Source organism: Chrysochloris asiatica, unplaced genomic scaffold (assembly GCF_000296735.1).
Source record: "Chrysochloris asiatica unplaced genomic scaffold, ChrAsi1.0 scaffold00012, whole genome shotgun sequence".
Classification (NCBI taxonomy): Eukaryota; Metazoa; Chordata; class Mammalia; order Afrosoricida; family Chrysochloridae; genus Chrysochloris; species Chrysochloris asiatica.
In genome coordinates, this window is record NW_006408530.1 from 11,347,552 (window position 1) to 11,365,336 (window position 17,785).

Genomic DNA, 17,785 nt, shown 5'->3' on the forward strand with positions numbered 1-17,785 from the left:
CAAGGGTGTTGTGATCTTGCATGGCATTACATGTCCACACACCTCTGCCCACACTGTTGACATGATGCAAAAACTTCTTTTTGAGGTGTTAAAGTGTCCTCCCTACAGTCCTGATCTTGCTCCATAGATTTTCACCTATTTGGTTCCTTAAAAGTAGCCTTTGAGGACAAAGATTCACCTCTGATGAAGATGTGAAGACAGAAATGCATTCGTTACTCACAGCTCAGCCTAAAACATTTTTTAACAAAAGACTACGAAAGCTTGTTGACAGATGGACAAAGTGTATTGAAGAGAAGAAGAATATGTTGAAAAATGATGTATTTTCTAAAAGTTGATTAAACTAAATGCTACAGCCAGAGTGCAGATAATTTTTGACTCACCCACGTACAACAGAATTAAACACTGTGTAGTCCAGCATCATCCTCACATTCAGCCCATTGTTGCAGTCACTGTGTCAGACAATCTCATTAAGGGTCTTTGTCTTTTTTGCTGAACTACTTTACCAAGAATGGTGTTCTTCACCAGCAACTGGTTCCCCCAAAATGCATTAAATGAAATCTTGCCATCTGGCTGTATTTCTTCCAACACAGATTTGTTCCTTCTTCTAGCAGTCCACTAAGAAGAATACTGAATAGTATTCATCTACACCAGATCATAATTCAAATGAATTAGTTCTTCTTCAGCCCTGTGCAACTTTCACATGCATATGAGGTGAAGGAAAATACCAAGACTTGGGTCAGGCACACCCCAGTTCTCAAAGTGACATCTTTGTTTTTTTATATACTTTAAAGAAATCTTTTGTAGCACATTTGCTCAATGCAATATGTTGTTTGATTTTTTGACTGAGGTTTCCTTAGGTGTTTATTTTGGATTCAAGTAAAATGAAATCATTGATAACTTCAATGTTTTCTCCATTTATCATGATGTTATTTATTGGTCATGTTGTGATTTTTGTTTCCTTTACGGCTCCATACTGAAAGCTGTCATCATTGCTCTTCATTGGGAAGTGCTTTAAGTCCTCTTCACTTTCATCAAGCAAGATATATCATCTTCAGCATTCAGATTGATTGACTATGGTAAAAGGATACAACCCTGACACACACCTTTCCTCATATAAAAGCATGTAGTATCTCTTTGTTCTTTTAGAATAGCTACCTCTTGGTCTATGTATATGTATAGGTTCTGCATGAGCACAATGAAGTATTCTGAAATTCCCATTCTTTGCAATGTTATCCATAATTTGTTATGATCCATACAATCAAATGTCTTTATATATTCAATAAATCACAGGTAAACATCTTTCTGATATTCTGTGCTTTCAGCCAAGATTCACCTAGCCTAAGCAACGATACCCCTCCTCTTCCACCTTTTTTCTGAATCTATCTTAAATTTCTGGTCTCTACTTAAAAGATCAAAAACAAGACAAGGTTGTCTACTCTGAACACTTCTATTTGTATTGTACTGGAAAGTCTAGCCAAAGCAATTAGGCAAGAAAAAAAATATGGGCATCAACTTAGACAGGAATAAGTTAAGTTAAACTGTTTTTAATCCACACACTATGCAGAAAATCCTATGGAATACACCAAAAAGGGGAAAAAAAAGACCAGAACTACTCCATGAATTTATTACCAAGGTCACAGAATAACACAAGTATAATATATAAAAATCAAGTGTATGTGTACATACTAGCAATGGACAATTACGACTAGAAATTGATATTTAAAGAACAGTATTCACAATAACATCCAAAATATGAAATACATAAAAATAAATCTAACTAAAGATCTGAAAGACCTATAGATTCACAACTGTGAAACACTATTGAAAGAAATACATGAATAAATAAATGGAGAGACATACTGTACTCTTAGGACAGAAGACTCAGCATTACTAAAATGGCAATTCTTTCCAAATTAATCCATAGATTCAAAACAATCCTAACCAAAATCCCAGCATACTTTTTATAGAAATTAACAAATAACAAATACATTCCAACATTCATATGAAAAAGCATAGTATCGAAGACAAACAAAATTACTTTGAAATAGGACATAGTTGGAGAATTAACACTAACTGATTTCAAGCCTTATTATAAAGTTACAGTAATCAATATGGTGTGGTATTGACACTAAGACAGACAAACAGAGATTACTGAAACAGAAGAGAGAGGCCAAAAATAACCCCAGAGGTGGGGCTGATGGATGTGTTCATTATCTTAACTGTGGTGGTGGTTTCATGAGTGTACACATCACATCCGTCAAAACTTCTCAAATTGTACATTTAAATGTTGTTGTTGTTAAGTGCCCTCAAGTTCTGACTCATAGTGACCCTGTAAAGGGTTTCTAAGGCTTTGAATCTTTGTGGGACCAGAAAGCCTCATCTTTCTTCTGCAAAGTGGCTAGTGGGCTCAAACCACCAACCTTGTGGTTCACAGTCTAGTGCTTATCCTATAAAGCCACCACACTATTTATTTTATTTCAAACATACCTCAGAGATTTAAAAAAAATCTCTATTCTATTTTTCTGATTAGTGACAAAAAATAGTCATTCTATACAGTAGCAAATTGTTCATTGTTCTTGGCTGATAACATTTATCTTCCCTTCCCCTCTCTTTCTAGAGTTCCTGGTAACTTTCCACCACCTAATTGTTCCTTATTATCTGCCCTAGCTTGGTGGCCAGCACAAAGATAGAAACAAAACACAAAATTAATCAGCTAGCTACTCTAGGAACATGATTTTGGTAGGAGAGAAAAACTGTGTATTTGAATGTTTAGTATACTTATTACACCTGTTTCTTAAACCAGCTCAAACAGTTATACTATATACCAAGGTGCAAGTTCATCTTAACCTGACAAATGTAGGTTCCTCCTCTACTTGCTTGGAAGCAAAAGCCTGGTTTTAAAATGCAAGGGAAAATGCCAAAGAGTCTCCTGTACTGTACGAATAATGTAACCCATATGCAGCAACCATAGATTTTACTCATTGTAGCGGATGAGATTAATGAAGGCCAGGACCATGGTTTTTTTGAAAATATGTTTTAGTATCCCATATTCTTTTCAATATTCTGAATATTTTCATGTATACATGTTGCTCAACCTATGAATCAATGAATCAATTACTTCCCTAACATTCCTTTCTGAAAACGAAATCATTTAACGCTAAAGTAAAACACACAACCAGATTATTTTTTGTAATCCTTTTTAGTCTGAAATTTGCTAATTTGCCAACTAGATAAATGGTGGTCACTGTTAAATGCCTAATCAGTATCCACACCTGAACCCTGCTAATACTCCCATCATCCTCCCCAGTTCCTTGCCAACAAGATACATAATCCCAGGGGATTAATCATGATTGGTTTAAGCCCTTTCTAAAAATTGCATGTTCTTCACTTTCCCACATTCCCCTGTGGCTTGGGGTGACTTTGTGACTGAATTCTGGCCAATTCTGGTTGTACACTGAACTTTTCTGGACTATATTTCCCTTCTGGATATAAGTAGGTTCCTTTTCAGTCCACCCTGGTTTGGATACAGTTTGTGAGAGCAAGACCATTTGTGCTATCACAGCCGTCTTGCAAGGCAAAACCCTAAGGATGTACAAAGGTTAACAGGTTGAAGCTAGCAGACTTAATATAGAAAAGGTGTGGGTCTTCTCAATCATTAATAAGTATAAGAATCATCTGGGGAGTTTTGGCAAAGGCATATTTTGATTTAGGAGGATTGAGATGGAGCCTGGGGTTTATATTTCCAACAAGCTTCCAGGGGATACAGATCGCACCCCAAATTGCAACACTGATAGCACTTAATAACAGGCTTCCCATATTGTGAATCATTAAATATGTTTTTATTTCTTAATCTAAAGTTAGAATCCTATGACTTGTACCTCAAAGTTTTCCTGATTGCTGCTGATTTTTTGGAAAATGTTGGAAAACTCTACTGGGTTGTCACAGAAAAGTAAAACTACAATTCTGAGGCTAGCATTGTTGCTTAACTAGAAATATGCACACTTCTATGACACTGGCAAGTTTTAGGAAGTTCCCAATCTCTAGGTTAGCAGTCCAGTGCTTATCCTATAGCGCAACAACATGATTCTGTTAAGTGCCAATGAGTTGGTTCCAACTCTTAGCAATCCTATTAAGGGTTTCTGAGGAGCAACTAGTAGGTTTGAACTACCAACCTTGGGTTTACCAGTTCAATGCTTATTCTACAGTGTCACACCAGGACTCTTGTTCACTACAGATTAGTAAGTAAGTACAAGTAACCATGTGCTCCCCTTGCTTATTGAGTAATTCACCTCTGACCACAACAATCATTCACTTAGTCACTCAGTCAACCACTACTTTGTTCATTAATTCAAATATTATTAAGCACACTGCAAATGCAAAGTACAAAACACTGTCCAAAACATACTTAAAAGAGTCAAACACAGACCCTGTTATGTAGAATCATGCCACTGTAAGGATATAAGAGCAGACAGGGAATAAAAGAACGGCTGGCTTACGGTCTTCACATCGTTGGTGCCAATAATTCCTCCTATCTCCCCCAGATCCTTCAGCAGCAAATTCAGGATCTCAGTAGCCCTCTTTTTCTGGTGGTTGCTAAGCTCTTGTAGTTGGCTTAGCTCTCTCTGTGTGGTTGTCAATGTCGTCTGAAAAACAAATTTCGCCAACAAACTAAATGGCCTGCCACTAATGTCATTTGTGCAGCAGTGTAATTAATAACAGCAAAAGGGAGGAGAGATCCTTTATCATTTCATGTAATGCAACAAATATAGAACCCTTTTAAGCCAAATGATAGTAATAGCTCTGCATTCTTAGTTAAAAAGAGGAACTTGTCTTGGACAAATATGTCATATGTCTATATATCCGATGACAATTAAAAAACCAGTGGAATAAGTTACGAAAAGCAAAGCGAAAAAGGAGCCCTTTGATTTACAATGTTTTAATCACATCTTCCTACCTACCAGATGTTTCAGTCCTCAAGCTCAAGGGCTAAACATACCTGCAAATGTCTCCACCTCCATTCATAACAGGCTCACTTCCTAAGCTACTTCCAAATTCCCATCTGATCTCCTAGTAATAAATAGGTCTAGAAGGCCCAGAGGAGCATTAATGAGTTTAGTAAACAACTTAGAAAGAACCTTCTAATCTGCACAGTGCAGCTGAATTGAATACTATTCATCTCTTTTTACATTAGTCAATTTGAACAACAGATGGCTTCTTAATATATAACAAACGCTCCATTTTCTTCCCAAACATTAACAAATTCATCTCCTTTCCATTCCCCAAGCATATTACCAAAAAGTACATAAGGAGGGCCTCGAAAAGTTGGTGCAAAAATTCTATTATCGTTTCATTTCATTTTTTCACCAACCATTTCTTCATTTTTTGATGTCTTGGTATTCTTCTAATTAACTCAGCCAACGAAGAAAATACAGTTGACTCTTGGCCAACATAGATTTGAACTGAGCGCGGCCACCTGTATGTGATTTTTTTTTTTTTTTCTTTTGTTGCTCTTGTGGTGCACATGCAGAGTTGATGAGGTTGAGTCATTTAAGTAGATACCTGCAGCACTTGAGCTCACCACAATGGGTTTGGTTTTGGATTGCTGCAAGAAAAAGTTCAAAGTCTTTCAAATGTTGTACATGTAGCAATTGAAGGTGATTGTGATACAGGGTTTATTGGGATTTGGGGCTGGTTCAGTTCTTTCAAAGTGAGTTCTCTATGATTTGGAATTGACTCAATGGCACATAACAACAACAACAACAACAAAGAGCGAGTAAGTATCAGTGGTCTGTAAATCGGAATTTGTAGCCTGGGGATTGTCTATAATATCTTCCTAACTCCTATGGAGGTTAATGCAAAAATGTGTATGTGATTCTTTAATTTGCAGCTCTTTTACTAGAATACTTTCAATGATCTGACTAAAAATATTACTCTTGAACAGTCTAGTAATTCTTCTGTCTGGCAGAAAATAAGGAATGATACAATAACTGTATCATGAAAAGATGTTCCATTGTTTTGAGAAGCAAATAATACTGGCAGACTAACTGAAAGAATTCAGTAAAAAACTAGGCAGAGAAAACCCAGTGTCTCCTTTCCCTAAGTGATTTCTGAATGCTATCGTGGCATTGCCACAGCTTCATTTGGTTCATTTTCAAAACCTACAGAAGTGGTAGTTCTCATCTTGGGAAGCCATTAGAAAAGCCTTATTCCGTACAGTTGAACTTATGGAGTTAGTAGCATTTCCTATCAGCTCTACAGTTAGCAGATTAGAGCTTTCCTGTGCCATCTGTTATTTTTCTGGATGTTTTCCACCAACCAGGCTGGACTCAATCCCATGAGACTGGGCCATTGGGCAGAGGTGCCAAGGGCAGCAGGTTATGGCCCCTCAGCTCTCCTCATCCTCATTCTTCAAGTGAATAGACACATCGGAGTAACAGCTACCTCACCAACACTCACTGGTCCTGCCACTCACTCACTGTGTAGAGCCTGTAGCATCTTTCAGTAAGATAACTGGAAAATCAGGAAATGTGCAAACTCCCATGCTGGCTCAAAACATTAAGTGCCCAACAAATGAGGAGAGCTTTTGTCCTGGGAAGGAAAGCTGGAAAGAGCGAGTATATTTCTGGAAGGGTGTAAACAAGATGAGTGTAGTGTGGGTTCCCTATGCTCACCTGTTATTAATAACCTTCTGCGATTTATTGAGATTGGAGTATGTGCCTAGTCCATGATAAGTGCTTTACCTAAGTTGTCAACTAATCCACATACCTGCCAGCACATGTTATTAGTTCCATTTTTACAGATACAGAAACTAAAACTCAAGAAAAGTAAATCTCTCTAAAGCATTAATTAATGTGAATTAAACTCAAATAAACTAAGGACTACTAGGAGGGAGCTTTGAAAAGTTTGTGGAAAACTTCCATTATCTTTTAATTCCATTTTTCCATGAACTTTTCAAAGCCCCCCTCGGACTGGTTTAGTCAAATAGTTAACTAGGGGGTTTTTTGCACACTCTTGACTATGCCACAAGAACTGTTAACTGTTATATATCCTCTGTGGGTGGGGGAGAAGTGATTGTCCTGTGCAATTCCAGCCTGAGTGCACAACATTTATTGTTGAAAAGCCCTCAGAAAATGTATTTAAGTCTAACCCTTCTGTCAACTGCCTTCCTATTTAAATGTCAACAAACATCAGAAGAAATGCAGAAATGATGAGAACATCCTGAGGCCAACAAGGAAGTCCCACCCTCTAGACACAAATGTGCCAACCGTTTTCTGGGCCAGCTCATCCGTCAGCTGCTCATTGGCCCTGGTCTTGTCCTCCACTTCCTGTGACTTCTGGTCATAATTGACAGCCAGCTCCTCCAGGGCCTGTAGGACTTCTTTCACCTCATCTTTAGCTGCCTCATTTTCAATCTGGAGACGTGTCAGCTCCTCCTGAATTTTCTCATAGTCTCTTCTTGTGGAAGCCAAAAGCTGGGGAAACGAGAAGACATAGAACTATTGAATCTAATGTTCTATGCTCATCTTCTGTATGCTATCCAAAATATATAAGAAAATTATAAGAAAAATATATCCAAAATTATAAGAAAACAGGTTGGGAAAATCTCAGGATGACTGGAAACCTCACCGTATGGTCTTGATGTTAAATAAAAACATATGTTATTGTTCCAAAAGTCTCTTTACTCCATTTCATTTTTAAAGCAGTGTAGGCCCAACTCAAAGAATTCATTACACATAAAAATTCCTTTTCACTCTGTAGCAGGTTGGTTATTACACATTGTGAAGGAAGAGGGCATCATGCCTGAGGGTAATAACAATACTTATGTGGCTTTTAAAATATTACCATGATTTCACAGACTCATCTAACATATAAAAGGGCAGTAAGTCACTTTTATTAACATTCTCCATTGAAATAGAGAAGGATATATTCCAAGCATCAGCACTAGTTAAATGTGAAGCCTGGGCTTCTAGAAGCTTTCGTCATCTTCATGTCTACTGTATTTTCTGACTTTCTTGACATGCACAGACTGACTTGAAAGTATAGGGGAAAATATAAATAGTTTTAATTCCAACAAGAAGGGAAGTTTACCACAGGTGGTTGTACTCATTTTGGAGATGCAAAGGAACAGAATGGGAGGAAGAGAGGAGGAAACACTAAGCAAATGAAGACTTCAACTAAATTTAAAGTAGAAATCAAATAAAAGTCATCCAACTGTAAAATCTCTCTACCAACGGGAGTGTTTGGGCAGGGGGCAAAATCATTGCTCTGGGAGGTGAAAGGGAACAGAGACAAAGAGGAAAGAACGGCAACTGAGACAGTGATGTTTGTGGGAGGGACTAAGGAATAGGAACCCAATGTACATGCTAGAATTATATCACATGATCCAATCCATAGCACTAGAGCAACAAAACATCCTAAAACACAAAAAGGAAAAAAATACTTAGATGATACTCAGCAAGAGAATCACAAACCGTCTTGATAAACAGACTGACTACCTTTTGCTTAGGCTCTTATTTATAGAAAATGTGGCACAAGAAAGATTTTTCTGAAAATTCTATGCAATTAGGTGGAGAATGAAAACATTTGCTTTGTCCTAGGTAAATCAATTCGTATGATAACACAGCACTTGTACCTGTCTGTCCTTATTCCCCTTCCTCACCTGCTACTTTTGTTTTTCCTATAGGACAGCAGACCTGGTCTATATGCAGGACAGGACACAGGACACAGAGTACTAGACGGTAGAATTTTCCTTGTCCAACTACCAAGCTCCTTTGCTTCTGTTTTTCAAGGGTCCATTGTAGCATTCCGCTACTCACTCTCAAAACCTCAGCTCTCTTACAAAGTCAGGTATTTTATTTTCTAAATTCAGCTACAATCTGCTTTTAACTTTCATTGAAAGGAACTCTTCCAAGAAACTTTCTCCTGATTCACTGATTTATTAAAAACTCTTTGCAAATTAAGTTTCTGGAACAAACATCAAGAACAAAGAATGACTTAAAAAAAAAACAACAAAAAAACTTTATTTATTTATTTTTTTTTATAGTGTTATTTACCTCATCCTGATCCAACATCTGTTGCTTTAGCTTTTCAGCCAGCTGGCTCTGCTGGTTAATTTCATCATCCTGAAACGAAACATCGTGTTTGATTTTTTTGGTTAGTTATGTCATTCTTGATATTATTGTCTCTTGACAACATTTAGATATCAGCATGCCCACAAGAAGTTTGCTGGTAAGATGAAGGGAATGGCATGGTGCTCCTTCACAAAGAGGGACTGGTTTACTCTAGATGCTGAGTTTGTTAAAATACCTCTCTTCACCCCACCTTTCTCAGTAGATGAAACATTAGCTAGCATTGAAAATACTAGATAACACATTCGACCCAAATTCTATTCATTCAAAAATGTAGGGTTTGAGAACTGAAAGGGATCGTTGATATCCCTCCCAATGCAAAGACATTAACAGTGAATGTCTAGTGCAAAAATAAGGGAGTAGATTCCTAATCATTTGTACTTTACTATATTAATATTCCAAATCTTGTCAAATGTATCAGTGACCAGAATACTGCCACTTCAAAACTTTTGCTAACAAAGCTTTTGTCAATTGGGAAAACGTTTCCTAGAGAATTCATCTTTGGCAATAACAGAGACTTCCCTCTTATTTAGATGATTATCATTTAAAAAAAAACAAAACAAAAACTGATGTAAATGAAGGGTATAAGAATGTTAATGCTTTCTTTCTAGTTTGTCATTGAAGTAAGAAAGAATCAGTCATGAAAATATATTGACTTGATGTTGTTGATGTTATTGTTAAGCGCCATCAAATCAGTTCCAACTCATAGCGACCTTGTACAGGGTTTCCAAGGAGCAGCTAGTGGATTTGAACTGCTGACCTGACCTTGTGGCTCACAGTCCACTGCTGATCCCACAACGTCAGGATGGTATAAGAAAAATAAAAGACTAAGAAAAAAATTAAAGATTAGAAAATGATTTAACTGTAATAAGAAGGGATGTTTATTACAGGCAGTTGTAGCAATGTTGGGAGTGCAAAGGAATAGAATGGAAGGAATAGAAAAGGAACCAATAAACAAATGGGAAAAAAAAAGTTTGTTTCCTGGCTCTCATTTTCTCCACTAGGTGTTGCTGCCACAAAAGCTGGGGCATTCACTGCCCACCTCTCACTGCCCAGTGCAAACATCTCTGCCTCTGCCTAGTCACCCTCAATGCAGTTGAAGCAGCAGGCAGAGAGCACCTTAACAGCATGAGATACTCAACAGTCACTGCAGTGATTTTCAAAATTTCAAACACAATTTTGAAGCATAACCTGTGAAAATCACAACCAGGAGTTACATTTGCTTCTTCCTTTGAAACAGGAGAAATTTTTATTTAATATTTCTAGGGTTGAAATCTCAAGTGTCATGAGGCATTGCTGGGCCCATTGTAGAATTCTAGCCTTCCATGCAGGAGATGCAGGTTCAATTCCTGGCCAATACACCTCAGATGTAGCCACCACCCATCTGTCAGTGGAGGCTTGTGTGTTGCTATGATGCTCAACAGGGCTTCCTGATGAAGCCAGACTAGGAAGAATGACCTGGCAACCTATTGATAAAATCAGTCAATGAAAACTATGATGTGTAACTGATTATGAGATGAAACAAGATCAGCAGCATTTGGTTTTGTTGTTCATGGAGTCATCACGAATAGGGAGCCAACTCTATGGCAACAATAACAAATCTCAGGCAGAACATATCAGTTCACTATTTTGGTTCCCTCTTTGTACCAGGTTCTGGTCAGGTGTTTTCATCAGCAGCCCATATGAAATTTGTACTTTCTGCCTTTTCCAAAGGAAAGAAGAGAGGTCAAGGACCTGGGTCACAGAACTTCAATTTTCCATGGGCTATTCCCCAGCCTGTTTCTAGTGTCCATGCATACATTTGAATCAGATTAATTCCCTGGCACAACTGAATGTTTTCAAGGGGGCAAGGATGTTTTAAATTCAATGACATAGAGTCTGCTTATCCTTTCCCTTTGTGACCTCACACCTTCTGGCCTCACTTCTCTGCTCAAGGAGATTCTGCTTCTACTGAACTTTTCACATCATGGTTTCTTTAATGGTTCAAAAAACCAGGCATGACATTCTTCCTCCAATTACATTTCTGGAAAGAGAAGTAAGGAAATTACTCCAGAATGAAATAGTCAAACTATGGTACTTGTACAACTGTACTTCTGGTGTGATGCTGTAGGATCAGCACTGGGCTGCAAACTACAACATTGGCAGTTCAAATCCAACAGCTGCTCCAGGGTCGTTATGAGTCGGAACTGACTTGACAGCACTTAACAACAACAACAGGACTATTTTGTAGGGTGCATTTTCCCTTCCACTTTATAAACTTAGCCTGTCAGCTACCAGGGACAAGTTTGTGTTTATGCATCCCAACACATAAATATTAAACAAGTTCATATAAAAGAACCAAGGAATTTAATATCGGCGAGCCACCATCCCTTCCCTTGGGTCATATAAGCAACCACTACAAGTGATATAAATCATGAGAAAAGAAATAACAGGAAGAGCTTTTTGTTCTTACACTGTGCTCAGTTCAAAGCCTAGACTCAAGCTTCTTCCCTGACAGGTGACAAGTTGGGATGCGGTGAATTTTAAGGGACAGTAAAAAATGAAAGGCCCCCTAGACCCATCTGGGGAGGACAAAGAGAAAGGCTTACATTACACAAGGACATATATCACTGGCACCAGAGGCATTCCAAAACTACCTTTACCCTTTATTATGGCAACTTCTCTAAGGAATTAGCTTAGTCTATAATGACTTCTTTAAAAATATGTTTTCAAAACTTTCAGAATAGAGTGTGCTGTTCAGTCCATACCTATGCCCTCTAGTACATTCTCCTTCAGTGTGTTTCAGCGTGCTCACTTTTGATGTTGACTGTTAAGATATAGTTCAGGGATAACAGATTTCAAAGCACTTTTTAGGAAACATTTTTGTACTGAAATTTACATGAAAATAGGTGAGCCTGTCAACTGGTTCTTTTTAATTATAAAAATATTTTTTATTTCAGCACTGTGAACTGCAAGGTTGGTGGTTCAAACTCACCAGCCACTCCTGGGAAACCCTACACAGGGTCACTATGAGTTGGAGCTAACTTGACAGCACTACCACCAACAATCAGTAAAATAAGATCCAACTTCCATTTCTACTTAAACTGTATTCCTTTCATTTGTTGTTGGTAAGTACCGTGGAGTCAGTTCCGACTCATAGTGACCCTGCACAGGGTTTCCGAGGCTGTACATCTTTACAGGAGCAGAATGCCTCATCTTTCTCCCATGGAACAGCTGGTAGTTTCAAACTGCCAACCTTGAAGTTAGCAGCCCGATTCGTAACAATATGTATTCCTTTCATAGATCTACTTTATGTGTAATAGTACTGAAGAGCAACACCAGGAACATGGAAAACACAAAATGCCAAAAGCCAATTTGTTCATCTTCCAACTCTACTTTTAGTCCACCTTAGCACCTCTACCACCACCACCCTTCAATACTGCGAACAGCACATCAAATGGAGAGGAATGAACAGAAAGAAGAGAACTCATATTTACTGAATGTCTGTTGTATATTGTTGTTGTTAAGTGCCACTGAGTCGGTTCTGACCCATAGCGACCCTGTACAGGGTTTCTGAGGCTGTAAATCTTTATGGGAGCAGAAAGCCTCATCTTTCTCCCGCGGAGCAACTCATAGTTTTGAACTGCTGACCTTGAGGTTCACAGCCCGATTCATAACCACTACGTTACCAGAGCTCCTTATACTAGAAACTTTGAATCTCCAGTGCAACTTTCTGAAGTAACTGGTACCAAAGTATTCAAACCAACTGCCATCAAGCCAATTTCAACTCATGGAGACTCCATGTAGAACAGCTTTATAGGATTTTCAAGGCTGTGATTGTTCGAGAGCAGACTGGTCAGGTCTTTCTTTTGAGGTTCAAACCACCAATCTTTTAATTGGTAGTCAAGTAATAGTGCTGGTGTAGCGCTGTGGGTTAACGCGCCAGACTGCAGTCATTTGAATCACAAGGTTGGTGGTTCAAGCTCACCAGTCGCTCCTTGGAAACCCTATGCAGGGTTGCTATGGGTTGGAATCGACTTGACAGCACTTAACAACAACAACAATTTAACTATTAGCACTACTTAGGAATTCTGAAGTAATAGGTATAATCCCCATTTTACAGCCAAGAGAGACATCTTCTGTAGGTTAGGTCATCAAACTTGGTCTTAGCATTATTAAATTGCAGGTCTGATTCCGAAATTCATGCCTTTCTATTACACGACATGGCTAGAGAGAGTACCTGCCCTAACAACCCTGGAAGGGCAAAAGAGGCAGGGGAACAGGCAGAGGAAACCATATCTTCCTTCTTCCACCACATTCTGAATAGACTCTTCAGGCTGACACACTCCTCATTTAGAAGGTTAAGGCCAAAAAGATATGAGAATTGGACAGGGAGTCAGAAGACATATAGCCTCATTCCAGTTCTGCCACTTACAGCCAATGTCAATTTGCATAATTCATGTAACCACTGTGGACTGGTTGCCCACCTAGACCCAGATACTTTCTGTTCTAGCAGTTTATAATTCATGACAACACCGTGTTCCAACTCATGTACTCTCAGAAATATGAAATGGCCTACATCATCAAAGCATGGAAATATCTTCTAGAATCTTTGAGAGAAGGACAAATAGAAATGACAGCTAATGTGACAAAATTAGGCAGACAGTCCATGGTAGAGTTACTAAAGTCCAATCAATAGCTTTGGTGTCCTCTGTGGCTGAGATTTCTGGGTTCAATTCCCTCCCAGATCTCTCAGCATCACCCTGTGTGGGCAGAAGTAGCACCTATGGGCCACAACTGTGTTCTTTACAGATCTTTATGTGCTAAAGGAAAAAATTACCAAAAATTCCTTAGTGGGGTCACCTGGATGTAGAGACTCTATGGCCAGTTCTGTCACTTGCCAACTGAATGCCCTAGAGCAGAGGTGGGGACCATCTGGCCCACAGACTGAATAGGCCAGAGAAACCATTTGATCTGGTCCCACCAAGGCAACCACAGTTTCAGCCATCACACTTCTTGTTGTTGCTGTGTGCCTTTGAGTCTGTTCTGACTCGTAGCGCCCCTGTATAGTATTTCCAAGGAGTGGGCTGATGAGTTTAAACCACCGACCTCTCTGTTCAAACTGACCTTGCAGTCTAGTGCTTTATCCCACAGCACCACACCAGGACTCCAGCCATCACATTAGGGGTGAGTTAATGTTTGACCAGATACAGCAAGCTAATTTTTAAGTTGATAACTTTGTACAGCCTAAGAGTTATGTTATAAATTTTAGCAGAAAAACATTCCCTACCCCTGCTCCAGAACTGGATTTTCATCTTTCTGAGCTCCATTTGATTAAACACTGGGCTACTAACTGAAAGGTTGGTGTTTGAAATCCACCTTTCACTTCATGGAAGAAAGATGTAGCAATCTGTTTCAAAGATTACAGCCTTGGGAACCCTATGAGGCAGTTCTACTTTGCTTGTGGAGTCATAATGAATTGGAAGCAATTCATCAGCAACAGGTTTGGAGTTTTGGCACTGTTTGTTTGAGTTTGTCCTTCATTATTACATTACAGAATCTAGTTTGAATTTGAAACTCTAGTCTAAATTTTCTGAAGGTTCCTTATTCAGCCAAAATATATAATCCCAGTTCCAAACATGACTGACAGCTCTTCATTGAGAAGAGAGTACCGAGTCAGGCATACACTGCTCACCCAGGATACTAAAATAAGAACTGATAAAAACTCAGAACTGCAGAATGGCATCTTCTTTATAGTTTGAGCAAGAGCACTTCTTTTGGGGAAATAAAAAAATTGCATATACTGCTCAATTTACTACTGATCTGCTTTGTCTCTTTCTTTGAGATTTGGCTTAAAATACCAGTAGAAATGGGACACAATTGTTCAGAAATGAAAGTGCCTAAAGGGCAGCTGGCCTAGCATTCGGGTGTGACAATCTTATGAAGAAGTATCAAAAAGTTTGTGGGAAAATTCCATTATCTTTTCATTCCATTATTCCACAAACTTCTTGACGCCCCCTCCTAATAAAGTCACTCTCAGAAAAGCTGGGTTTCTGCAATTTAATGGTGTAGTTATAATGCAAACTCAAAGTCACAGAAAAAGCAGAACTGGCTTCCTTAAGGCCACCAGTCACATTCAGCTTGAAAAGTCACATTCTGACTCTAGGTTTTATTCTGGGTTTTACCTGGAAGAGAGGAAGGCCTATAAGATTAGGGTAACGGTGATGTTAACATAACAAAGCGGTTTCATCTCAATCAAGAGGTGTCCCCAAGCACTCTGAGCTAAACCACAGCAAAATAGATTAAATCAGACTGAAAAGATCAGCCACCTTGATAAAATGAACTAAAAAGATTTAGAATATTCCAAGGGCACTATGCCAAGATCATATAAAATATCAATTGAATTTCCTATGCCTCTGAGATTCCTAACTCAACCTTTCACTGGAGATGCCCAATACACAAACATTTCCAAGGCCTCTCCCTGTCCCAACTTACATGATTATTTGAATCCCAAAAGTATGCCTAAAATTGGACATTGGCATGTTCTAAATACTCTCATGAGTATGCCGACACAAACAGCGCCATGGATAAGGCAGAAATCATCAGACCACATACCATTACTCCAAACAAAAAACAAAAAAACCACTGCTATCCAGATGATTTCAACTCATAATGACTCTATTAGTACCCCAATACCATTACTGTTGTTGTTGTTATGTGCCCTTGAGTTGGTTACAACTCATAACAACCCTGTATAGGGTTTCTGAGCAGGAGGTGATGGGTTTGAATTGTTAATCTTGTGGTTCATAGTCTAGTGTTGATCCTACAGCGCCACACCAAGATGACTCTTAATTCAAGGCCCTGCAGCTATCCTTTGGTACATACATCCTAGGAGTCATCAACTTTGCCCCTATAGGCTACCATTTTTGGAGCTTTCAGTGGTGAGGGATAGGCCCAAAGAAAAAAGGCAGGGAGCGTTAAACAGAGGTCATGCACACACACACACACACACACACACACACACACACGTCCATATAGTAATCAGCTCCAGTCTAATTCCAAAAACACCCTAAGTAGCATTTGTCTGCCTATTCAGGCCAATACCCCACTGTTCCAATTAAATTTCTGTTCCATACAAATCAAGTGAACAGTTAAGAATCAGGGTAGGTACTGAAAAGATCAACGTCAAGATTGGTCTCCAGCCCTTTATCAGCTCCATGGGGCTAGAAGCTGGTTATGGTCAAAAGGTCAGGGACCTGCCATCTTGATCTCTGTGCTAAAGCAAGGACTATAAATCTCTGGCTACCTTATCATCCAGTTGTCTATAGAGACTGGATATCTCCTCATCATACTTCTCCTTCTCCTCTGTGGCGATACCAGCAACAACAGGAGCAATATTGTCTATGATGGGAGTGTTATCACAGGGCTCCAGGTTCTTCTGGTCCTTAGCACTGATCTGCTCATCCTCAGGCACAGCTTCTCCTGCAAAACAAGGCCACAAGAAGTTGGAAAATAAATTCATCATGCAAACCTCCAGGAAGAATGCAACAGTCCGTCCTGGTAAAAAAAAAAAAAAAAAAAAAAGACACAGGACCCAATCAACAACTGCATATAGAATTTGAGTGCTATCTGTCCAGAAAGGCTGTAGTTACTTGACCAAAATTGTGATGCAGGATAAGCCCTGGGCTGTTCTGAGCACAGGGTTGGTGGTTCAAACTTACCAGTTGCTCCTCAGAAACCCTGTAACGGGTCACTATGGAGTTGAACTGACTCAATGGCACTTAACAGCAACAGTCTAAGGAAGATAGGATTATATCATCCACCTTCCCTTATGATGCATTACTTAAATCAATTAGTTTCATTAACCGAACAAGCTCTTAACAACTCCAATTTGCAGTGAAGCCTTGCATTCTTTGCATTCAGTTTGTTTTTCTTGGGGTTACATATGCCAGGGCTTTACTAGAAGTATTTTCTCTCCTAGTGAATGATTCAAAGGAAAATGGCCTCTGAGGCATTCTAATTAGAAATTAATTATGTTACCAGTTCATTAGTAAAACAACCAACCAAGGGACTAATTCACTGTTGTTTAAAAGAACACCCTAGTGTGTGGCTAACTGCTTGCATAAACAATCGAATCCTTTGTTATGAGACCAGAAGAACTTGATGGTGCCCAGCTACAGTTAGTGAACATTTTGATCGAAGATTTTATAGAAGAATCCTGATTCAAAAGGAGATAATTCTAGAACAAAAATTCAAATTCTGGTAGGCTCTAGACTTTCTGGAGCCCTGGGGACAAGATGAATCCCTGAAACTATAGCCCTGGGATCATATTTAAACCTTAAACCAAAATATTCCCTGAAGTCTTCTTTTTTTATTCTTTTTTTTTTTTTTTTATGTTTTATTGTGAATTAAGTGATATTTTACACGGGAGAACATTCGTTTTACATTCATTCTATCGTATATTGTTTCATTGCCACGGTTACAATCCCCTCCATGCATCATCAGCCAACCCAAGGGTATACCCTGCAAGCCTGCCCTCCGGTCATTAGCACAGAGCCCCTCTCCCTCTCTGGGTCTTAAGTCCCCTGCTGCTCCATCTCTCCACGGCATCGTCTCTACCTCTATCTCAGGCATCACTGCTTCTCTTTGTAGGGTCCCACTGTCCACTCTTCTGCCTT

The 17,785-nt window shown here is 39.0% G+C and overlaps 1 protein-coding gene across 1 annotated transcript in view; it reads right to left on the reverse strand.

Annotated features, from left to right (window-relative positions):
• KIF5C (kinesin family member 5C) overlaps positions 1-17,785 on the reverse strand; it is a 242,778-nt gene that overhangs the window by 41,937 nt on the left and 183,056 nt on the right. The window contains exons 13-16 of the mRNA XM_006834553.1: positions 16,414-16,589; positions 9,054-9,122; positions 7,266-7,472; positions 4,497-4,643 (exon numbers count right to left, since the gene is read on the reverse strand). Of these exons, the coding sequence (XP_006834616.1) occupies positions 4,497-4,643; positions 7,266-7,472; positions 9,054-9,122; positions 16,414-16,589 (599 nt within the window). The remainder of the gene's footprint in view (positions 1-4,496; positions 4,644-7,265; positions 7,473-9,053; positions 9,123-16,413; positions 16,590-17,785) is intronic.